Below are 26057 nucleotides of genomic sequence, written 5' to 3'. Positions count from 1 at the left end.
TACGCCTATCAATTGGACAAGCAAGGAAGGGTCGAGTTGCACTCACATCACTGGTAAGAGCTTGATATGCTTTCATATGAGATACATCACTCATGCCTCCAATCTTAGCATTCTCTTCAAACAATTGCTCTTCTGTATAATTTTGAAGGTTACTTCTATCAAGAGCTGCAACAACTACATTCATTCCAAATCTAATTGACTTTAATTCTTCACTTACAATGTCAACATATTTTGTTTTTCGTTTTTTTGTTTCTTTCTTCGATTTTGGTGTAGAAATAGATGCATCTGCAGATGAGAAAGATGTCTCAGTTGTTGCTTTATTTTCAACATAAGCAAATGTTTCATCTCTGATCCCATGTTGTGATGATCCTAATGGAATTGTGCCATCCAAATTTTGTTCCTGGGCCTAACGAAGCTGTCTTTCTTTTGCACTTGCAGCAAGACTTCTGTTGCTCGATCTTTTCCAAGAAGAATGAACAACTTATCATAATTTCTAATAGGTTTGTATCTTAGCTGAGATGCTCCTGGATGTGCTTTTTAACATCATAAAAAAAAAATATTAACAAAACTCAAGTTCAATTGTGATAATGTCTATTAGAAATTTTTAGCTTTACATTACGTGCAAAATTTTTATTTCTAATAACTCAAAAATAATAATTAACTCACCTTAGTGTAAGTAGTCCATACTTCCATGGTAGCTTCGATCATTTGAGTTGATTCATTGAAACCAAATCCACTATCACTTTGTAAAACTTTTTGAGCAGCATAAAAGCTTTTTTTTTTTAAAGGTTTCATTCTATTTTTAATGTGCTTAGAGTTACAACTCAATTCAAAATTTTCCCCAATTTCTCAAGCAACTATTGCATAAGCTATCTTGGTGAAGACTCCTCATATCTTTTGCCCTTTATGCACTTGCTCCATTAATCAATCAACCAAAAAGTTGTCCATTTCATCAATCCAAGTCAAGTTTCTTTTTTCACTTACACTTTTGTGTACTTCAAAGCCTTCACTATGTTATCTGAAATAATAATACATATGTAGATATATATATATATATATTCAAGAGGAAGAGATATAATAATACCTTCATTGTAATTCATTTAAAGTGTGATTTTAACTAGAGGAGTTATAGTTCTAAATACAATCATTGTACTTAATATGAAACACAAAAAACTATACAAGAAAAGAGCCATAAAATAAAAGGACTCATCAACGGTTTCTATTGTAATCTTTTCGAATATCCATGGCTATTTTCTCCCTTAAGATTTCTCATTCCTTGCATTTTTCAACTAAACTCAATACCATTGATTCAAACTCCACTTCTTCGCTAAAAAGCTCTCTATCGAACTCCGCTATTAATATTTCATCTGGATCAACACCCATGAGATAGTTATGGAGAATACAACATGCTAGTATAATATCAGATTGTGTGTCAATAGGGTAATGTGGCTCCATCCCACTAGCTATTATTGGAAACCTATTATTCAAAACACCAAATGCTCTTTCAATTGCATTTCTCAAGGACGAGTGTCGAAGGTTGAAAACCTCTTGAGCATTTTCTGGTTGATGAACACTATACTCTTTTAAATGGTAACAAGTACTTCTATATAGGGTAAGAAATCCAGTTTTTAGCTAAAAACCCGCATAAGCCAAATAATATTTACCTAAGAAGCATAGACAAAGGATCTTTGTTATTAGTAATAGTCACTTGAGCTAATAAATTATGTTATTATCTAATTACCAATAATCACCTTGCGGAACAATCAATTTATCAAAATCTCTCATTAATGCATTATCTAGGATTCTCGAGTTTGACGCAAATCCTTTCCAACCAGGTAAAACATATGTGAACTTCAAGTCAAAGGAACATGTTGCTAAGACATTTTGTGTTGGATAGTACTTTCACCCTCGATACCTTTGTACAACATCATTTGACACTTTTACACTAAAATGTGACCCATTAATTGCCCCTATGCAATCCTATAAAGAAACTAAATTATTAGTTTATTTTGAAATATAAATAATATTATAATGATGTTTATTAGATAAGTAAGTTTACCTTAAAGCAGGACCAAAATTTGGTACTATCCTTGATTTCTTGAGGGCACTTTAATCCATCAGGCTACTTTAAGAAGACATCATCTAAAGATATTATAGCTGTAAGAACTTGATGAAAGTGACGACTAATAGTTTCACTAGAACGCTTGAAATAAAATTTCATAGTTCTATTCCTTAAATTATGACCAATAATGTGAAGGAATTTGACAAGTTGTTTTTCCACATTACTATGTGCACTATTTCTAAGACGACCTATTCCCTGAAGAATGTTTACTAGTCTTGCAAATGCATCATTTCTCGTACGTAGTTGATTATAACAATCTTCATTATCCATTAGTGTAAGTCTTTCCATCAAAGCATGTTGTTCATAATCTCCTTCATTAGAGATTGATCTCTCTAAATAGTTTGAGCGATGATAAACTGAAACAAGAATTGCCGCATATACAGTATACATAACTACACAAGTTGCAACCCATCTTCTAAGTCTTTGCCACTCTTCATTATAAGTCTACATGATAGCAAAGTAAGATGAATGATTTAGTAAAGCCATTAAGAAAAGTAAGAGGAATTGAAGTATTATGATTAGGAAGAAAGCTAATGGGAACCAAAACATTTTTCTATGAAGGTTTAGGAGAGAAAATTTGTGAAATAGGCGCTAGAACTTGAAAAGGGTGTGACTGTGACAATGGTTGTGCTAGAACTTCATGTGTATGCAGACTGGAATTCTTATATACAATGCCATGAGATTCTAGTATTATTGCAACCAAAATAATTTGGATTCAGTCTTTCTTATAGTAGCTTGGTCTCAACAGATGCATAGAATATATTGACCTAGAATGCAGTTCTCTGAAAGACTCAAGGTGATCGAACGATTTAACATTCAAATTTCTATAAAGTAATGGTGTGTTCTCAATAGTTGGAATATATTTTGCCTTGTGGTGACAACTTAAAAGGTTATTTTCAGACCTTGAAAGAAGGAAACATAGAACTCTTCTTTTTCAATTCAGTTTCTAAACTTTGTGTTGGATGTATACCTCATTGACAGGTTATATGCATCAGTAGTAGTGCTTCATTAAGCAATACAATCCTAACCATCTGGTACATTTGGTCCTACTATTCAGGTTGTGTCTTTGCATATCTTTCCTTAGTTTTTTCTTTCCTTCTTTCTCTTTTATTTTTTTCCTCCAAAACCGAGTTGATGCATATGTGGACCACTTTACTTGAGATCTATTTGGTTCGGGTTGGTCTTGGTTTGGGATACTTAAATAGAGGGAGATAGATTTGAGAATCAATATTCCTAGAATGAGAAACTGTTCATGCTAGGATTTGAGAATCATCAGCTATTGACCTTGTTACTATAAAGTCATGGCATGGGCCATCCATTGGTTTTTCATTGGCACAAGGCCCTAAACCTTTGTGGCAATTTTTGGAGTAGTAGTAAACTTATACATCTTATCGGCCTTCATGTTGTTTGCTTTTCCTTCATTTTTTTTTCTTTTATATATATTAAATTATCATTTCTCTCACTCTTATATTTTTTGATTAATTTGAACCCATAAGGCGATTGTGGCAAGCTTAATACTTATGAATCTTTTAGAGGAATGAGAATTTCTAGAAAAACTAAGAACCAATCTCTAATAAAGAAAGCATGGCAGGATCCAAATCTGCATGTATATTGTGTGTTTAGCATGTTCTGTGATTTTTAATGTGTTATTTCTGAGAAATTATGTGTATGTGGGTAGGAAGGGGGAGTTGAGTTGGAGCAGTAGAGGAAGCAGAAGTAGTGGCAACAGTGACATGCTTAGGCCAAAGTTATTCTTAGCATAGAGTAGACAGATTGTAAAAGGTCAAAAATCACCTCAAACTAATGAATGTGAGGTTCTAGAATTAAAAAAAAAAAAAAAAAAAAAGATCAACTCACTCCTCTGATATTAAAAGAAAATGATTAAAACAAAACAAAACAGTGGGTTCTAGAATTAAAATGGAAGCACATTAATATCAGGTTTTAGAATTAAAATTCCTCAAACATGTGCAATAGCATATGAAAAATTTAAATTATAGTTTTCAAAATCAAATGGAAGCATAGAGAATTAAAAAATGCAAACACAAGAGAAAAATCGAAATTGAATTACAAAGAGTAGCATCAAATTTTCTATACTTGCAAAATCTAAGTGTCTAGATTTCCAAAAATGAGAGAAAAAAGTAGAGTTCAAAGACCTAGATATACAAAACATAAGGTATGAGGTTAAGAGAAAGAAGTTCAATTCATACCTGATTTGAAGACATAGATCCGAATACATTCACTGGATTTGAAGAATTCATTTCATCCCTCAGAACTTGATTTGAAGAACGCACTTCATCCATAGGAACTCAGGTGCCTGAAAAGGGTAGGTTTTCAGAAGCACTGGAAGGTGGTCGGAGTGATAGTGGTGGCCGTTGAAAGGGTCCACGACGGTGATAAGCCATAGCAACTAGTGAAAATGAAGTTAGAGGTGAACAAGAGACTCGGTGAAGACGATACCACTAGCTCGATAAAATTTCCCCCAACTTTTCCCTTATCTTTTTCTCTTATTTTCCTCATTATTTTTGAAGGAAAATAGTAGGGAAAATATAATGATATTTTCTTTAATATTTTCCTTTATATATTTTTTTCCATCATATTTTCCATGTCACCCAAACTAAAGAAAATAATTTTCCACATAATTTTTTTTCCTTAGCATTTTCTGAGAACCAAACATAGTCTTAACATATTTTTTTCTCTTCTTGTTATTCTCTAGGAACCGAACATAGCCTTAAAGCACTCATGTGCGAAAGAGCTAAAACTTGTTTTGCTTTTTTCGTAATAACTTTGCCAAAAGTTTCTTAATAATTAAAACTTTCTTATGTAGGCACAACTAATCTTAATTTGGTCTCTTTTAATTTCCATTCTAAGAATCTTGTTAGTATTAGCAAGATCCTTTATTTCGAATTCTCGCTAAGACAAGATTTCAAGCTGGTTAATTTTCTACTAAACTTTTCCACCATGATGATATCATCAAGCCTAGTTGGATGCCTAATGGTTCTCTGTGACATTCTAAGATGATTTGTCTAGGTTCTTCAACCATTTGAGATTTTGTCACTTTGCAGGTTAGCATCCATTTTATTATTACTTGTCTACCTACAGATTCAACAAATTAAGTTCATGAATCTCAAACTTTGTTTGACTACCAAGAAAGTAGAGGAAAATAAAACAAAACAGAGATTTAACCGTATGCTCGTTGTCAAGACGTAATAGATAATTTGTACTTTTTATTGAAACCCAAAACGGTCACGGGCTTGAGTCCCTCGGCCCAAAAATCAGCCTTAAGTCATGGCCTAATCTTGGGCCGCTAGAAATTTGGTTAAACAAATTAAGATCGGCCCATCAGGGGACAGCTACAAACTCCTGCGTTGTGTAAAAGCATCGGAGGCCAATAAACATGGAAGAGATTTTGAAGGGTTGAGAGGAAATAGCAACTATCCTTCTCAGACGCCCACTCACATGTCACAACTTCAATTTTCTCTCTCTATCCTGGAGAGTAGAAATAAAATTAGCATTCGCGAGTTTGAGTTTGATATGAAGGTTTTGGTGGCTCCATTGAGGGGATCATGTTCTGTTGAAGGTTGTCGTTGCGGTTGTTGAACTCGTTTCGGTAATCAATTCTCCTGTTCAACTTTTTATCTGCAATTTTATTTCCTTACTGTTTGTTTTCTGTCAAAGCGTGAGAAAATATAATAGATCAGAATTTGAATCTTTTAAAACCAGGGAGAATAAAAATGTCTACATACTTTAAAAGGAACGAAATAATCTTCAAAATTTTAAATCTAATCCTTAGTATTTTTACTTGAAAAGTAATCAATTTTTGATATAGATGTCCTTCACCATTATGATTATTTAGAGTAGGTTTTTAAAGAAAAAGTTATTTTTACACTAACAAAGTGAAAGTATTTTTTTCAAAAAGAAAAAAGGGAAAAAAAAAATGAAGGTTAGATTTCCAATTTGTGCTTTCCCCTCCCCCCCCACCAAAAAGAAAGAAAAAGAAAAAAGCCAAAATCAAGAAAGAAACAGGTGCTTTTTTTTTTTTTGTCCTTTTTTTAATGTTTGTCTTTCTTAATGGGAAAGAATTGATAGAAGCTAGATTTGAATCCATAGAATGAGATGGCCCATTTACCACAAGCTCATGAATTTGGTAGCAATTGCAAGTAGTGTTTTCTCAAGAGCTTTTCCTTTGTGCAAATTTGATAGAAAGAGAGTGATTGACCTAATCTTATTAAGGTAGTGCTTAAATAAGATTCTTAATTGAAGGAGGCTAACCACATGGCATTGTGAAGTGTCAATGTTTGAGGGGGAGACCGATTAGAGTAAGAGGCTACCTGTATGAGAAGGGACTTTCTCAACCTTATGGAAGGATATGAAGAATTCGGAGTGATAGGAGAATTAAGTTTTTCCATTCCCTTTTGGCAATAAATGGAATTTTTTTTATTACTGTGAAAAGTAACTCTTATATAAATTACCTTATAATGTCGTACAAACCTGTAGTGATAATTTGTTACTGAGACCTAGTGGTCCCCCTTCCCCATCATTTTTGCCAAAATGAGCTTGATGCATGTGAAACCCACCTTGGCAAACCTTCAACTTTAGCCACCAAACTATGATCCCCAAAGCAATCCCTACGTACTTAGTGGTGAGAGGACCAATTTGACTAGCAAAATGTCCCAAGTCTATATCGAAACACCAAAGCTTTGCTCTCAACTTAGATAGATGTATAAGCATCATGACACTATGTTAATATCATCAAGCCACAGATGATACATGAGAAATAGTTTGGAGGAATATTAACCCCTTTTCTATTATAGAAGTGAATCAATGGTTCCCTAGGTGCATATGAGGTCATCTCCTCCTAGAGTTGAAGTAGGGAAATGCCCCAACATTAGTAATGAGCGGACATCTATGTTATATGGGTAGTTGGGATACGGACATCTAACAAGAGGTAGGCCTCCATGGCAATATTCTGCAACACTGTGGCACCAAAAGAAATATGGAGTTCATAAGCATAATTGGAGTATTGACACAATCATGCATTACTGTCTAGATGTAGGAAGCACCTAATGCTATGCTAGTGGAGATTTGTCTTGGTAATGTGGCACCTGACAAGTGGCAATGTATGATTGATCAAGCCACAAATGATGCTTATGCCTGCAAATAGGTAACCAATGACTGGCCCATATGTAACTTGTAAGACATCAATGAATAGAATACATAGCAACAGAGTTCCATTTTCCTGTGAGAATATAAGATTTCCAGAATCATTTTTCTGCAATTTTTTCTCAACGTATTAATTAAACCTCTATTAGAAACTTTTCTGTATTACAGGTAACTAGAACTTTCACTTGTTTACTTCAACCATTAACCTTATCTATACTCCCCCCCTGCCCTCTCCCTCATAATGTAAGCGAACCTGTTCTCACATAGCTTGCCACACAGTTGATTTCTAAACAAATAATTACAGTGAATTCTCATTATTGGTTATAGATAGAACTTAGAAGGCAAAAATGAGGAGGGGAGCTGGGGTGGTACTATGAGGTGTGTCCATCACACAACATCAATATTCTTGATCTATTTGGGAGGGTGGTGGTGTTGCCTGTGTTATGACATTTGTCTATCACATAACTAATGCCACCAACAAGGGCCTTTCAAATCCTTTAAATCCATCCATCCCAACTGATGTGGTGAATTTTTTATTTATTTTTTGAACAAATAAGGGTTGATTTATTTTGAAATTAATTAAGAAGTAAGTGCTGTAGTGTACCTTGGTGCCCTTTTTGGCACTTTTCAATACAATTGCTTCTTATCTATCAAAAAAAAAAAAAGTGCTGTAAGTGAACTGCCGATTTTCTAGTGGTTAATTTGAGTGGTTGTCCCCAAAACAACTTTTTATTTTATGTACAAGAAATAGCAAGAGAAAAATACAGTAAAGCGAACAAAACTTCTTCAAAACCCAACAACGTTGACATCACAAAACAGAAACAATGTTTTCTTTTCATTACTATAGTTTCTGGATGAGAGAAAGCAAGAGAAAAGACAAGAACAAACAAATTGAACCAGTTAGGGGCAAGAAAATTCAAAAACCAAGAATCAGAGCTCTTCCAGGATAGAAGTTACTGATTGAAATCAATGGACCTCCTATACAGCATTGAAGCCCCCAAATGCAAGGCCTGTGACACAAGACACAAACCTTGAGGGAAAGTGATTCTAATGTCTCCATACTGTAGGAGACTCAGTGAATTAATCACTACATAGCATGTATATGGTCATGATTTCTTTCACAGCATTGTAGAAGACAAATGTTTGAACACCATGCATATGCACAGATTTAACATGTCTTTCTTTTGTAGTTTAGCTCACTGGCAACAATAGATTCACTCACATTCATACATAAACAGATAAATACACACAAATATAGTTTAGGTAAGTGGCAAGTGCATGCATGTGTAAAGTGTATCAGTACAATACCCTTGCAGTGGTGTGGAATAAGAGAAATCTTATTTTAAGTTCTTTATCAGATTTTGTTAGTGCAAGCTCCTCTCTTGATGCAATTGGTAATCATTTTTGCAGAGTCAATACCTGAGACAGCATTTCTTGTATTAGAACCTTCCCTCTATGTAAGAGCTGGTTTACATCAAAGGGCCAATTACTAAGACTACAAAACCTGCAAAGTAGGCGCCATGAACATAACCATAGTAGGCTGCACTAGTGTGTTCGCCTGTGAAATATACTCTTCCAACTGGTGCCTACAATATATATATATATATATATATATATATATATATATATATATATATATATATATATATATATTTAGAGTGTAAATATGAGAATGATGCATAAAGAAGTGTACTGATCAGTCATCACTGTAATGGTGAGGAGCTTGGAATGTGGAACCTATGTTAGTAACCATAAATTAAGGTGTTAACCAGAATAGCCTATCAAAATAAATAAATAAAAGGAAAGAGAAAAAAAATGGGGTTTAACCAGGATTGTTTTGTCAATTCAACAAAGTATTGATCCCCACGATTTAGGGTTTGTATGAAATCTAGAATCATTTCAGAGTTGTTCCAGAAATATAAGAATATTAATTTTGTTTCCCCTGAAAATTGCAGATATATCTCAATATTCAGAATAGCCATGTATTAGAGAACTATTTGGAGTAATTGCATTGGCTTGAGCAATGAAAAATTCAGGTACTTTCTTGTCTTTCTTTTCTTTCTTATCTTCTTTGTGTCTTTTTTAATTTATTATATAAATTTTATTTATCATTTAGTTATGTTAGAAAACTTTTTATCATTATCGTTTCCAAAATACTCCTCTCTCTTCTTGTTTAGTTAAAATTTTTGCTTTCAAAATCAATAACCGATTTCATGCTGATGGATTCTAATAAATGGAACAACCTTTATCTGATTGAATTGGTGATGACTAACTCCAATTGGCCAGTTGGGGTAACTGCCCTTGTAGAATCTGTTTGACCACCATCTAGGGACTAATATATCTGTAGCTTCTGGAATTTGTTTCCCAAACATGTTTCGCAAGAAAGCCATGCTCTCTTCCCTGGTCTCAGAATCTGACTGCTGCTCCAATCTTCTTTATTCGTCATCAGTAACTGTCACTAAAAGAACATTCTCTCCAGGGAACTCCCTTTCTAGATGCTACAAATACACATTTTGATCAAATGTGACTGCGTTTGAAGAACAATTTTTGAAGAAGACAGCATGAATTGAATTACCTGCCAAACCGGGTAGTAACCATGCTTTTTGTGAGCATACAAGAAGAATTCTGTGCCGTTGCCACTTGGCCAAAACTTGTAAGGAAACTTGAGGAATATTTTGGTATAGATAGCCATATTAAACTGGTCCATAGCAAGGATCTTCCATTGCTTTGTGCATCATTGGATAAATTTTCAAGGTCAAGTCAGTTCTGTAGGTTTTGTAGCAAAGGGAAAAAGAAAATATAGGGTTATTACTTATCGCTGGACTTATATAACGTACTGGCAAAGAAGGATGGAATTTGATGAGATCATTCTGAAGGACACCAAGACTGACAGAGACAATGACATAGTCACCTCTGAACACCAAGCCATCCTCTGTCTTGACAGTCACACCTATTGGGGAATGGCTTATTTCAGTCACTACCTGAGATGAGTTTGTTCATCAATAGTTGGAAGTGGTAGTCAGTCGGATTAGATCATGCAATATGATATAACAAGGTGATATAAACTTCTAATGACCTTTTAAGTTGAAGGCGAGGATCAGTTATTTGTCCAGCTGCTTTTGTGTTGAGAAACTGCTTGGCCACATAATGAACAACACTCTCATAACCCCTTGGATCTGCAACGAAATAACTGTCCTCACCAAATTTGGAGTATGTAGGAGATGGCTCAGAGTTCAGCAAGCTATTGACTCGTGGTGGCTCCGCACCCTCAAAATCACACAGGTGGTAGTCAATGACCATCTACTGAGTGGTTGAGAATTCAGTAGTGTCTAGCTTGTTTTAATTTAAGGGTTTTCCTTAACCCTATTTGAAAAGTAGATCATAAATGTCTAGGAGTAATGTTCTTGCACAAGCAGAAATTTCAAAATTAAGCATTTGGAAGATTTTTAAATACCTAGATATGAATGGTCCTGTATATGAAATTGCTTTCAATGGTGTAATTTGGTTCGATCCTTTTAGTAAATTTATCTTAGCTTATCAAAAACAATTGATAATGCTGCTGATTGTGACTCATGAAGGTTGGAAGCTAGTTGATGTCTGTAAAGGAGGGGATGAAAGATATAGGAACATAATAGAGAGAGAATTGATAGAAGTCAAATTTGAATGTATGGGACGAGAAGACTCATTTACCACAAGCTTATGAATTTGGCGGCAATTGCAAGTATTATTTTCTCAAGAGCTTTTCCTTTGTGTAAATTTGAGAAAGAGGATGATTGACATGATCTTATTAAGGAAGTGCTTAATAAGGTTCTTAATTGAAGGAGGCTAACAAGTGGCATTGTATGAGAAGGGACTGAGTGGAGTAAGAGGGTACCTGTATGAGAAGAAACTTTTCGAGCTATGGGAGAATATGCAGAATTTGGAGAGATATGAGGGTCAAGTTTTCCCATTCCCTTTTGGCAATGAATGGAGGCTTTTTATCATTCTGAAATGTAACTCAGACTAATTATCCTAAAATGTCATAGAAACCTGTAGTGATGACATATTGAGACCTAGTGGTGCCCTCTTCCCTCTCATTTTGGCCAAAATGAGCTTGATGCATGTGAAACCCACCTTGGCAAGTCTTCAACTTTGCCACCAAACTAAGACCCTCAAAGCAATCCCTATGTACTTAGTGGTGAGAGGGCCGATTTGACTACTACAATGCACTACTAAAATGTGCCACATCTATATTGAAACTGCAAAGCCTTGCTCTTGAGTCAGATAGATGTATTAGCATCATGACAGTATGCCAATATCATCAAACCACAGATAATATATGAGGTTACTGAGTCACATATGAGATTATTGAGTCACAAATATTTGGAGGAATATGAAACCTTTTTCTATTATTGAAGGGAGTCAATGGTTCCCTAGGTGCATATGAAGTCATTTCTGCCTAGAGGTGAAGTAGGAAAACTCCCATAGCATTAGCCATGAGCAGAGATCTATGTTTTGTGGGTAGTTGGGATACTCGGACATCTAACAAGAGATAGGCATTCATGCCCAGATGCTGTAACGCTGTGGCTCAGGAAGAAATATGGAGTCATAAGCATCATCGGGAGTATTGACACAATCATACATTACAGTCCAGAGGTAGGAAGCACCTAATCTATGCTAGTAGAGTTGGTAATATGGCACCTGATAAGTGGCAATCTATGAATAGACTTCGCAGCAAAAGAGTTGCATTTTCCTGTGAGGATATAAGATTTCCAGAATCTTGTTTCTGCTTTTTTTTCTCAAATTATTACTTAAACCTCAATTAGAAACTTTTTAGTTCTACAGGTAACATAGAAGTTTCGGTTGTTTACTTCAACCATTAGCCTATCTTTACTCCCCTCCCTCATAATCTAAGCAAACCTGCTCTCACATAACTTGCCACATGTACAGTTGATTTCTAAACGAGTACTCATAGTGAATTTGCATCATTCGTTATAGAGAGAAGGCAAAAAGGGAGGGCAGCTGGGGCAGTACTATGAGGTGTGTCTATCACACAACGTCAATAGTCTTGATCTATTTGGGAGGGTGCTGGTGTTGCCTGTATTAGGTCATTTGTCTATCACATAACTCGTGCTACACCAACCAGGGCTTTTCAAATCCTTTAGATCCATCTGTTTTACATATTCTCATTGTGTGAAGAAAAACGTTCTACTTATCTATCCCAACTGATGTGGTGAAGTGTTTTGATCAAATAAGGGTCGATTTATTTTGAAATTATTTAACTAGTGTTGTAAGCGAACCAAGGTTTTTCTAGTGGATAATTTGAGTGGGTGTCCCTAACTTTGCCCAAAACCTTGAAAATGCAAAATGTTGGTTAACTGCTTTCTCAGGATAATAATGTAGCGGGATCAACCTTCAAAAGCTGACAACTTTGACATCACTAAACAGAAACAATTTTTTATTTTATGGACAAGAAAAAGCAACAGAAAAATACAGGAGAGCAAACAAAACTTCTTTAAAACCTAACAACATTGACATCACAAAACAAAAACAAAAACAATGTCTTCTTTTCGTTATTATATTTTATGGATGAGAGAAAGCAAGAGAAAAGACAAGAGAATAAACAAATCAAACCAGTTAGGGGCAAGAACTAAGAAGATCCAAAAACCAAGAATTAGAGCTCTTCCAGGATGGAAGTTATTGAAATCAAGAGACCTCCTATACAGCATTGAATTCCCCAAATGCAAGGCCTGTGACACAAGACACAAACCTGGAGAAATGTGATTCTAATGTCTCCATTCTGCAGGAAACTCAGTGAATTAGCCACTACATAGCTTGCATATGGTCATGATTTCTTTCACAGCATTTGTAGAAAACAAATGTTTGAAGCCCATGCATATGCACAGATATAACATGTCTTTCTTTCATAGCTCAGGTCACTGGCAACAATAAATTCACTCATGTTCATACATAAACAGATAAATACACATATACACATATACACATACATATAGTGTAAAATCGAAAATGCATGCATGTGAAATGCATGAGTAGAATACCCTTGCAGTGGTGGGAAATAGCAGAATTCATATTTTTAAGTTCTTTTTAATCAAATGTTGTAAGAGCAAGCTCCCCTCTTGATGCAGCTGGTCATCAGTTTTGCAGTATCAATACCTGAGAAAGCATTTTTTGTGTTAGATCCTTCCCTATATGTAAGAGCTGGTTTACATTATAGACCAATTACGAAGAGCACAAAACCTGCAAAGTAGGCTCCATGAACATAACCATAGTAGGCTGCGCTAGTGTGCTCGCCAGTGAAATAAACCTGTCCAACTGGTGCCTACAATATATGTATATGTATATATATATTTAGAGAGTGTACATATGAGAATGATGGATGACAGAAGTGTATTGATCAGTCATCACTATAATGGTGATAAGTTTGGAAAACCTTTCAAGGGGGAAAAAAAAAATGGTGAGAAGCTTGGAATGTGGTAACTACCAATGAAAGAGTTAACCAGAATAACCTATCAAAAAATAAATAACTCAAAGGAGAGAGAAAAAAGGTTAACCAGGAATTTTTTTTGTTTTTTTGTTTTGTTAATTCAACAAAGTATCCATAACCGCTATGTGGGGTTGGTAGGAAATCTAGATTCATTTTGGAGTTGTTCCAGAAATATTAAGATATTAATTTTTTTCCCTGAAAGTTGCAGACATATCTCCATTTCTTTCTTTTTTTCTTCCTCTCTTTTTTAATTTATCATTTAGTTAGGTTAGAAAGCTTCTTATTATCACCATCTCCTCTCTCTTTTATGTATTGATTAGTTAAATTTTTTCGCTTTTGAAAGCAATAATTGATTTCATCCTGATGAATTTCTAATAAATGTTGTTACCTTTATCTGATTGAATTGGTGATGACTAACTCCAATTGGCCAGTTGGAGTAACTGCCTTTGTAGAATCTGTTTGACAACCATCTAGGGACTAATATATCTGTAGCTTCTGGAATTTGTTTCCCAAACATGTTTCTCAAGACAACCATGATCTCTGCCTTGGTCTCAGAATCTGATTGCTGCTCCAATCTTCTTGATTCATCATCAGTAACTGTTACTAAAAGAACATTCTCTCCCGGAAACTCCCTTTCTAGATGCTACAAACACACACTTCGATCAAACCTTGGTCACATTTTGAAGAACAAGTTTTCAGGAAGCGTTATGAACTGAATTACCTGCCAAAAAGGGTAGTAACCACGCTTTTCATGAGCATACAAGAAGAATTCTGTGCCATTGCCACTCGGCCAAAACTTGTAAGGAAACTTGAGGAATATTTTGGTATAGATAGCCATATTGAACTGGTCCAAAGCAAGGATCTTCCATTGCTGTGTGCATCATAGGATAAATTTTCAAGGTCAAGCCAGTTCTGTAGGTTTCGCAGCAATGGAGAAAAGAAAATATGGGGTTATGACTTGTAACTGGAACTATAACACACCGGCAAGGAAGGATGAAATTTGATAAGATCGTTCTGAAGGACACCAAGACTGGCAGAGACAATGACATAGTCGGCTCTGTGCACCAAGCCATCCTCTGTCTTGACAGCCACACCCCTTGGGGAACGGCTTATTTCAGTCACCACCTGAGATGAGTTTGTGCATCAATAGTCGGAATTAGTAGTTAGTTGGATTAGACCATGAAATACGATATAGCAAGGTGAAATGAACTTCTAACGACCTTTTTAAGTTGAAGACGAGGATCAGTGATTTGTCCAGCTGCATTTGTGGTGAGAAACTGCTGTGCTACATAATGAACAACACTCTCATAACCCCTTGGATCTGAGACAAAGTAAGAATCCTCACCGAAGTTGGAGTATGTAGAAGATGGCTCAGAGTTCAGCAAGCTTGTGGCTCTTGGTGGCTCCGCACTCTCAAAATCACACAGGTAGTAGTCAATGACCATCTCAAGGGGTGTTTTGGGAAAACTGACAAATCAGTTCACAAAAGTTCAGTGTTTTCTTTGATCAATATGATTGAAAGATTTAACATGTGCCTGATGCTCAAGAAAGTTTATTCACCGGAACGATGAAAAATTTCAGGGATTTTAATGATGCTTCCGAAATCGGCTGAGAGCACATAGCAAGGACTAAAGAAAGTTGGGCGTTTGGGCATTTGGTCGGTAGGAAAGAATTTGGAGATAGATATTCTATCATTGAATTGAAGTATTCATGAGTCATGTAGTTATTTTGATTTTGATTTCAATATTTGAATGTGGTTCAGGAACCACATAAATCAAGAACATACATGTTATTGTGAATTACTATGTTACGTGTCATCAAAAGTAGTTCTCATTTCTTTGAAAATGTTTTGATCTATATAGTTTATGAAGTTAAATAGATGACGACATTGTTTTTTTTTTTTTTTTTCTCTTCAATGAACTTCAAATATTATTCAGAAGATACGTTAGAGACAACTGAGGAGTCTATTAGGTTGGCGAGTTCAGAGATATGTGTTACGAGTGATGTATTAAGAAAGACGAGGTTGATAGCTGAAGATTCCGTTTCTATGTCAAGGGGTATTTCCTTTAATTCTCGTTTGACTTTCCGTGATATGGATGTGTTGTAGACATAGGACATTAAAATGATGCAAGACATGAGCCATTGCCTAAGATGCCAAAAATAAATAAAATACAATAAAATAAAATGGTTATCGCCCATCCCTTCCAAACAAAAGAATATTTGAAACTCCTGATTCAACTAGGTCCATTTTTTCTCGCAACGAAACATGTAAATTCTAGAAAGAAAAGAGATAGGGATTCTTTGGAAATTGTTTTGGTTTTTTCTCTTTTAATTAAGGGTACATTTAATAATGATTTAAAAAATGCTTCTAATTTTTTTTAATACTTAAATAATAAAAAAATTTAAATATTAGAAAAGTTAAAAATGTTTTTTAAAATAACTATGGGTTCAAAATATCTCAAAAATATTTTAATGATTGATTTCTAGAATTTTTTTTTTTTTTAAAAAAAGGATTTTTTCTTTTGGGAGTTTAAGAAGATAGAGCAACAAATACAAGGAAAGAAAAAAGTGCTAGGTGGTATATTAAATAATAATTTGTTATCTCGTAAAAAACTTCCAACCAACAAGAATTTTAAGAATGAAAACGTGAAGGTCTTCTCCTCAATTATGTATATGTTAATGTAAAAATGCAAAGCACTAAAATGAAAATATCTTAACTAATTTTTGAGGCGTTGAGATGTCAAAATGGAAATATCTGGTTGCTTGCGTGCTGCTAAATCCTTGGAAACCTTGGTGCCAAATTCCACCACCTGCTCAGCCACCTCAAACGCCTTTCTTGCCACTGACTCCTCATACACTCCACCCCTGCATGTACATATTTTACCCACTCTCTGTATTATCTATACGAATCCAATAGAAGAGTTAAAAGAAAAATATGATGTAGATGACAGAGAATGACAACAAGTAGTGATGCTTACTCTGGTTTATAGGTGTTGGAAGATAGGTTCAGAAAATTAGACAGGAAGGATTTGAGTCGGAGCTTGTTAGCCATAATCCAAATGGGATTCACTTGTGGACCTCCAACTCCCGATACCCAGTTGGCCCCTAGTTCCACACTCACCCCCGAGAAGTTTGCTTTGTACATGCGTCCACCTATCCTATTCGTCGCTTCTAGTATCAATATTCGCTTAATTCCAGCGTCTGACAATGTTTTGGCAGCCGAAATCCCTGCATTGTGATCAGTGGGGTAAAAACACAACTCCAGGTAAATAGGATTGATTATTTGATATGAGAAACTGATATATACAATAGGCAGTGTGTTCAGTAGTTGATCACCTGACATGCCAGCTCCAACAATGATAACAGTGGGAGCTCTTTTAGCGGTTGCAGCACCAGGGCAACCCAAAAGAGTTCCCATGATGACAATCAGGGAAGCCAACATTAACCTTGTTGTTCTTATCCCCATTTCTCTCTGAGCCTTCTTCTTGCCTCTCTAGTGGTTCCTTCTCTGATTCCCTTCTCCTTTATTACATAGGATAAAGGAGTTCAACACAAGGAGACGACGGCCACAACAAAGAAAAAGAAAAAGGAGAACATGAAAAGAACTCGTGACTTTAGCGCCTTGAAAAGTGGGGTATAGAAAAAAATGGATCCTTTCTTGAAAAGAATAAACGCCTTTCTGGGATGTGGGGTTGGTGAGTATGTATAGTATCGAAGGACAGCAAGAAATGCACATAGGAGGTGGGAAGAAACGCTGTTCTTCCCATGAAAGCAAGCAGGAAGAAATGTGAAAGTGGATGGGAGTCATGGGACCAAGATGCTGACTATTTCTTACTTTTTGGAATCTGTAAAATATTATTCGAGTTAAATACATGTACCGTAAAAAACATCAATTGTTTATGAGAATAATTGTGCAAGTGGATACTATATATATATTTTAATATAATTAATATATATGTATAAAATAAATTATTTATTATTATTCTCCATTTTTTTCTCTTACAACAATTATTTTATAATATTTCTTCGACAATTTTAGTGGTGACCATTCCTGTAAAGTGCCCATAACTTTAGAATAATAAGAAAATAAAAGGGGCTAGCTGTCACATGATGATTATTGTCATTAAGATTTGTTTTTCTTGTGATTAGCCAACCCACACAATCAACACAGCAACACAGTATAACGTACTAGAAAAATCTTTCCCGACTTGTATTATTTCCTCCTCAAATGTGACAATAAGGTTTATGCATTATTTCCTCCAAACAACTACCACGTTTTGGAGGGGCAAACCCAGACTTTGCCGCCTATTTTGCCGGTTTCTCAAGGCCCTCAGCTTCCCCTCACACATGACTGATGACGCAACTCATGCATCGATCGATCCTTGCAACGGAACCATGTCATGTCTACAGATGAATAGCTTTCCTTATGCTAGGTGACTTCATTTGAGAGCCTTACATATGCATACATCGATCGATCAGTTACTTCAGTTACTGCCTGCATATGTCAACCAACAGGCCTTTGCTCTTTGCCTCAGCCAAACATGCCGTTGATATGAGTGGCAACCATGGGTCTGCATGCATGCACCCATGTATGTGTCTCACCAAGCCACTCAATGCTTACCATCAAAATCCTTCACATGTGTTATAGGGTCTCATGAGCTTGGCCATGCCCAAGATCCATGCATGTAGCATTGCCTACAAGCAACCCATGTTCCAAGTTGCCAACATCCCACACAGCCGCCGATGTCAAATATGTGTTATACTTTGTTCATGGCTCTGTATCCATGTTCCTATGCCTTGCTCAAGTCATTACACAGTTGAGTGTGCGCAAGCCCTAATAGTGTTTCGCACTTGCTCATGCCATCACCCACATCCTTAGGCTTCCCAAGTGAGAGTACTATTACCTTTTCCAACATTGTGAAACATTTTAAATCTAACAAGAGGAGGCATCAAGGATGATTTCACAAGGCATAATAGATTTTTTTTTTTTTTTTTTAATTCTAGAAAATCTGGAAACATATATACTCTACCACTTGAAAATTTTATGTTATTAGCTAGGAAAATTATGTGTCAAAACTCACAACTTGGTCAAGGGCCACATGAGTATACCACCATGTGCTTTCAATGTTGCATGCCTTGTCTACAAGAATGTTGGTAGTGGGATGCGCACTTGCAGTACCACAATTTGCCCATGGCAACTCACCCTTGCAGCTACTGACGCCAGTTAATCCACTTTGATTCTTTAAGGCTACCCTTCACCAAGTTGCACTAATGCTCATCTTTGGAAGTCACAATCTCATCCAATGAATCTGTATTATTCAAGTAACTATATATACCTTATCAAGTCATCAAACATGGATCATGGAGGTGTAAGGTGTCATAAAAAATGCCCATTTTTAACTCCTTATTATTTATTTTAAATATTATTTAGAGGATTATTTTATAAATTTCATTAACTAATTTTCAGTCTATTCTTGAGGTGGGAAGGTTTCTCAAATCCAGTCAATTCGAATTGTTTTCCTTAGGTCACTAGTAGCAACAAAAGGCTAGAATGAAAGTAAAGGTTGGCCAAAAAATCAAAGTTGGCTAGAATTTATGAAAATATGGCTCTCATTTTCAGTCTCAAATAGAAATCAATATATATGGCATCTAAATGAATTCTCAAAATACCTTTATTCTCCCAAATTTTCTCTAAATTGATATCCAAATTATCTGTCCTTGAGCTTCAAACATTATTATCATGACTACCATGTTTCCTACATGCTCTCACCTCCCACCTATCCCCCAAACTTTGACACATTATTATCATGCACCTAATTGATCTCCTTCAATTAACAACCTTCTATGAATATTAGGAAATGAATATTTTATTTTAAAACATGATACTACCATGTTTGGGTGTACATGGTTTAGAGAAGTTATGATGTCCTTTTATTTGAAATTTCCTTTAACTTGTAAATATCTCTTGCTGTGGTACTTTCCTAAAAGTATGTCACATGTCGATATTTTTATAAATTTCACTTGGTTGAAATTTCGCCACCCTATTTTGCATAAATGAGAGCCTATATCGGTGATATTTTGCCGATATATATGGAAAATTTCATCCTTGATTCAAACTTTATAAAGACACCTTAATTTTCAAAGATGTTTACGTTTTTTCAAATAAGACAAATAAAAGCAAATAGGCCACCTTTAAAACAAAAGAATCGGCATATATATTTTTTTATTATTTTATTTTTATATATTTTTTATTATTAAACATGTGATTTTCAAGGTATTATTGATTCTGTTCTAGGCATCGAATCAAAGCTGAATAGACCAAATGGCTCAAACCATGTGTTCAAGTGGGATGCATAATATATTTATTAGATGTTGGATGTGCATAATGCTTTATTACATAGTGACTTCGGAGAAAAAATGTTTATATTTCAATCTTTTGGATTTGTTTATTCTAATAATTTTGATTTCTTATCTATGTACGTTGAAAAAGGTCATTTATGATCTCAAGCAAGTATCATAAGCCTAGCTAGTATGCTAAACTTAGTTCCTCCTAGACTCGTTGGGCCTTGGCACAATCTAAAGCAATTGAAAAAGTTCTTTTATAATCTTAAATAAGTATCACAAGCCTGGTAGACTAAACTCAGTTCCTCTTGGACTCGTTGAGGTTTCACACTATCTAAAACAAATTCCTCCATGTTTATCTTTTACTCTAGTGCTGTTATGCTGATTGTTTTGTATATGTGGATGACATATTCGTCAAGGGAAATGATTTCAAATTGATACATAATTTGGTTTCCAATTTTCACACTTAGTTTGCACATAAAGATCTTAGAGATCTCTATTTTTTTTCTTGGTATCTTGGAGCTCCTCCAAATAGAAAGTGGTTTCTCGTCCAAATACAAAATCTATCAAAGTTAATTTGGATACAATCTTTTCTTCATGAATTGCAGCTTCCATTCTCCCATCCCTTTTTGTTGTTATTATGACAACATTAACACCACTTATATTGTTGCCAATCCAATTCTACATTCTCAAACGAAACATGTGTGGAGATTGACTATCATTTTGTCTAGAAAATAGTATCAAATGACTCCTTGATTGTTCACTTTACTCTAGCTGAATCCCAATATTGTATGCAAAATGGTTTCTTACATTGCGAAGCAAGCTCTCAGTCCCTTAAGACATGATCTTGAAAGGAATCTTAGCACTAATAATGTATTCATTAGTGAAGATTAATTATAGGACACTCTTATATGACACTTGTACAGTCAATTAGTGATCTTTGTTTTGTAGTATTATCAACCTCCCTACTTTTACTCATTTTAGTACACAAAACATAATAGAAAAAATTCTCCCTCATCGTCTCCATTTGTCCTTTGCCCTTTCTTCTCTCAAATGATCTCTAGCCAATAGGCTAGTAGTTGCTTTTCAACTATATTATGTTGTTATACTATTTAAATGAATATTTGTATGTTACTATTTTTTTAATAATTAAAGATATTATTTTAAAATAAATATAATAATTTTAAAGATGATAAAATAATACAATAGATTAAATCATATTTGATTTTGTTTTAGAATATATTTTCTTAAGGGTAAATCACAAATATTATATACTTATACCATGTAGTACGTATATATTTATCCTTACATGTATTAATGTTAAAAATATAAATATAAATATTTTTAACTTTATTTATTAAATTCTAAATTAAGTAAAATATAATTAATAATTTAAAATTTTCAATGAATTTCTTAATTTTTAAGAATGATTTGAAATTCAAAAAACTAATCTAATTAGTTGTATATTAAATCAAAACATTTCAAAATACCATGTTCTTAATTGAATACAAAATATGTACATGTAATAAAAAATTTGGCTCATTTACATATTAAAAAAGTTAAAAATTTATTTGCTATTTATTTTAAATTTGTCAACAACTGTTATTTTTAAATTATTATTATTCATTTTTAACAATATTATGTTTTTACAAAGATGTTAATATTTATATTTTCTAACATATAATAGTATTTTTTTTATATAAAAAAATATAATTTATGATTTTATTATAATATTACTATTCATATTTTATTAAAAACTATTTATTTTTAATAAGACTTGAATTAAATTTAATTTATATTATTTAAATTAAATTTACATGTCTCTACAAAATAAAATAATATTTTTTTAGTAAAGAAAAATATTTAATAAAAAAAATAGAATCTTTATATTTATTTTATTAAAAAAAATCATTTCCAAAAGCCAACTATTATCATTAGTTTTCGGCATAGCCGTACTAGGTTGTTCTTTTATTTTATTTTTATTTTTATGAAGGCCTAGATTGAAGGAGATTCCAAAATAGTAGGCACGAGGGATGGTTACCATGCACAACAATTCCTATTATTTAAGAACTTGACAAAATTAAAAATCATATATAGTATCTAGATCCTACATAGATGCAAGTTTTGAAACACAACCAAATCTCTGGATAAAAACATCAAGTTGGCACTTGCGAATAGCTTGATGCGCTATCTCCCTTCAATTCTTTGAGTGAAATGCGACAGAAGGAAGGAAAATTTATGGATCGATCCCATCGTCTCCACTTCGTAGGAACTACGAGATCACCCTAAGGGCGCCTTGGGCATCTAGGGATCACAGACCGAGCATAGAACCCTGTTCAAAATCTTTAAGCTAAGTCTTAGGTATTGTATTTATGCTAGATTGGTACAATAATAGATAATGGGCTCATGTCACCTAGCCCAAAACCCAGAGCCTGAGGCTGGGCCGATGACAATGGGCTGAATAATTGTAAAGTGTACCACTCACCCACCAGTGGTTATAAAAGCAGACAGGCCAACGGCAGATAAGCTGTCAGGAAGAGTTGAGAAGAAATGGAAGCTGTTCTCAACTCCACAACCACATACCTACCCACAACTCGTCACCTCTCCTCAACCCACTCATATCCACTCCCTTTTTCTCTCTCTTTCCGGGAAAGTAGGAGAAAATTCTCTCCCAAACAGGCCTCCGTCTTGAGAGTCTTCGCTAGCTCCCAAGCTGCCCCTGCCTCATCTGCTGCTGTGACAATACCATCTCAAATGAAGGCTTGGGTTTATGGAGACTATGGAGGAGTTGATGTTTTGAAATTTGATACAGCTGTTTCGGTGCCTCCAGTGAAGGAGGACCAGGTTCTGATCAAGGTTGTTGCTGCAGCGCTTAACCCTGTTGATGCCAAGAGGAGGCAGGGGAAATTCAAGGCCACTGATTCTCCTCTTCCGGTAAATTTTCAATTTCTATCTGCAATTCTCTTTGGGATGTTCTTATTTTCTGAGAAAATCTAAGGAAGGATGAGAAACCAGAGTTTAAAATGCCTAGAAATAATGGAATGTTGACACTGTTTTAAAAAACAACAACAAAATTAAGTCAATCCTAAGGGCTCAAAACTTTGCTGGATTCTCTGACAATTTCCGAACTTTGTAAATCCATATTATCTTTTGTAATGGAATTTTTGAGTGGGTAATTTGAAATTCAGTTGTTTGGAGTAATGTCGTTGCACATTGCAGAATTTAACATAATGGTTGAAGATATCTAATTACCTGCAATTGGATGTTTGGTTCAGACTGTTCCTGGATATGATGTGGCTGGGGTGGTGGTAAAGGTTGGAAGCCAAGTAAAGGAACTGAAGGAAGGGGATGAAGTATATGGAGACATAAACGAGAAAGCATTGGATGGGCCTAAGCAGTTTGGCTCGTTTGCAGAATACACTGCTGTTGAAGAGAAACTGTTGGCTCTGAAACCAAAGAATCTGGATTTTGTTCAAGCTGCTGGACTTCCTCTTGCAATTGAGACAGCCTATGAGGGTCTCGAAAGGACTGGATTTTCTGCTGGTAAATCTATTCTTGTTTTGGGTGGGGCTGGCGGAGTTGGAAGCCTTGTCATCCAGGTATTTGAATCTCACTTCCTAATAATTTATTTTTCCAGTTTCAATGTCATCTATTCATGGCCTACAGTAGAAAAAAACAATCTTTAGTACCAAACAAATTTCCAAGTTCAAAACAAGATTGTCTTTTGTCTCATGACAATGCATGATGATATGAACCTCCTGTTGCAAGTAGATGGAGGTCCTCATTTGTTAGTTCTTCAAAATCAAGATAGGGGCTCTCAGTTGAGTGGACAGAACAGAATTTGTGCTGCTGCTACCACTAAATAATTAGGATAAGCAGATGAATACAATACAGAAACAATAATTCCTTTTTTCCTCCTCTTTTTATGGGTTGAGGCAGCTTGCGAAACAAGTGTTCGGTGCCTCAAGAGTTGCCGCTACTTCAAGCACAGCGAAACTGGAGCTGTTGAAGAGCTTGGGAGCTGATTTGACGATTGACTACACTAAGGAGAACTTTGAAGATTTGGCAGAGAAATTCGATGTAGTTTATGATGCAGTTGGTAAGATCTTGTGTTTAGTGCTCATTGTGAGGAGTCACTTATTGCACTATTGTCCTTTGTAGCTTATTGAAATTTAATTCCCCAGCTCCATATTTGTTTGGGCCTGGTTTGATAGAGTAAATTGATGGTGGATGAACACTACTTTTTCCTTTCTACATTAACAGGGCAGTGTGATAAGGCAGTGAAGGTAGTGAAAGAAGGAGGCAGCGTGGTGGCATTAACAGGTGCCGTGACACCTCCTGGTTTCAGATTTGTAGTAACTTCAAATGGAGAGGTGTTGAAGAAACTGAACCCATATTTGGAGAGCGGGAAGGTGAAGCCAGTGGTTGATCCCAAGGGACCATTTCCATTTTCTCAGGTTGTTGAAGCTTTCTCCTACGTTGAAACAAGCCGAGCCACTGGAAAGATAGTTATACATCCGATTCCATGAGAGAAGAGACACAGTAAAACTCGGTCACTATGGAGATGTATGATTGGAATGAAACCTGAGAAATTTTCAGTTTGATGTATAAATATTAAATATATGAGGCTTTGTTCCTGGTCTTGGTGGTATGTACCAGAAAATTGTGTTGGAATTTTTCCTGAGAAATCTGTTTCTTGCTAGGAAGAAGAAACATAGACGTTGCAATCTCTAAATCTCAGTGCAGCGGTACGAAGACCATGCATGAGAGTGAAGGAATGGGTACGTTTCCTGGGCAGGGAGTCTCAAACATCAAGGTAATTTATTAAAGCTGAAACACATCCTCCTGGTTGACACCTCAGTCGGTAATTGCCATTAGACTCCGATTAATAAAATAATATTTAAATAATAAATGAGACAATATTTGAAGATAATTAATATATATATATATATATAATTATAATATGATTTTTTCTTAAAATAAAAATAAATATTATAAAAATATTAAATTAGATTCAAATCTTTTGAACTTTTGTTTAAAAAAAAAACTTAACTTAAACTCAATTATAATATTAAAAATGATTGTCTAACCTTGTTCAAAGCCCCGTTGGGTTGGATTCCGGATTCCAACTTAGCTAAATTACATCCCCTCTTGCCATCAATATATCAAGAATTACGGTGCCTTCTAATTTATTCCTCATAATTAACTTTAAAACACGAATTTAACGACTCTAAAGTTTTTTTAGGATGAATCAAATTAATGTCACAAAAATTCAGAATATGTGAACCAGGAATGTATATAAATTAAATAAAAAAAAACTATGATAAAAACATTTAGTTTTACTAAAAACAAACTTGATGTGGTGATTACTACGTACCCCCTTCTAATTTCAACATCGAGGCACAGCTGGCCTAGTTCCAATTTGGGCTTGAAAGTGGGTACCAGTGCCTTCTCTATTTATAATATTTTAGGACGGAAATTTGGAATCGGAGTCCACCAATTTGGGCCTCTTCTCCTTGGGGGCCTTCAAAAGCAACCGCAACAAACTACTGAAGCCGCAGTTTGTTCAAATTATTTTATTCATTTAGGCTATGTTTGGTTTCCAAAAAATTTGAAGGAAAATATAAGGGAAAGAAAATACAAAAAAAAAATAGAGGGAAAGAAAAAGTGAAGGAAAATAAAAAAATAAATTAAAAATTAATAAATTATATTTTTTTATTACTTCAAACTCATTTTATTTATTTTAACTCATCAGTATAAAGATTAAATAATTTAAAAATACATAAATTTTTAATTAGTTTTAATTATATTGATTTTCTTTGATATTTTCATAGGACAACTAAATATAAAAAATCATTTTTTTTATATTTTTTCTTTTTTTAGTATTTTTTTGGGAATAAATATAATCTTAATATTAATTAATTCATATCAGAATAATTAAATATTAGC

At 34.7% G+C, this 26057-nt stretch overlaps 2 protein-coding genes and 1 long non-coding RNA gene across 3 annotated transcripts; 2 read left to right on the top strand and 1 right to left on the bottom strand.

Annotated features, from left to right (window-relative positions):
• Window positions 1–5524: 5524 nt before the first annotated feature.
• On the top strand, window positions 5525–15670 carry LOC117922229. Its single transcript, XR_004652457.1, has 3 exons — window positions 5525–5729; window positions 9238–9318; window positions 14322–15670. It is a non-coding gene; the product is annotated as an uncharacterized LOC117922229 (long non-coding RNA).
• Window positions 12936–17306, bottom strand: LOC117922221 (polyamine oxidase 1-like). The gene is made up of 9 exons (XM_034840276.1): window positions 17103–17306; window positions 16745–16994; window positions 16485–16631; window positions 14987–15233; window positions 14748–14891; window positions 14488–14637; window positions 14155–14409; window positions 13520–13601; window positions 12936–13435 (listed from the first exon to the last, which is right to left on the bottom strand). Exons 1-9 carry the CDS (start codon window positions 17230–17232, stop codon window positions 13371–13373), a joined length of 1470 nt encoding a protein of 489 aa, XP_034696167.1. The 5' UTR covers window positions 17233–17306; the 3' UTR covers window positions 12936–13370.
• Window positions 17307–22625: 5319 nt separating this feature from the next.
• Window positions 22626–24782, top strand: LOC117916673 (2-methylene-furan-3-one reductase). Its single transcript, XM_034833188.1, has 4 exons — window positions 22626–23042; window positions 23384–23707; window positions 24048–24207; window positions 24372–24782. The coding sequence occupies exons 1-4, from the start codon at window positions 22659–22661 to the stop codon at window positions 24635–24637; spliced, it is 1134 nt and encodes a 377-aa protein (XP_034689079.1). The 5' UTR covers window positions 22626–22658; the 3' UTR covers window positions 24638–24782.
• Window positions 24783–26057: the final 1275 nt, after the last annotated feature.

The sequence above is a fragment of the Vitis riparia genome, chromosome 1 (genome assembly GCF_004353265.1).
Source record: "Vitis riparia cultivar Riparia Gloire de Montpellier isolate 1030 chromosome 1, EGFV_Vit.rip_1.0, whole genome shotgun sequence".
Lineage (NCBI taxonomy): Eukaryota > Viridiplantae > Streptophyta > Magnoliopsida > Vitales > Vitaceae > Vitis > Vitis riparia.
This window is presented reverse-complemented; position numbering and strand designations above follow the sequence as displayed.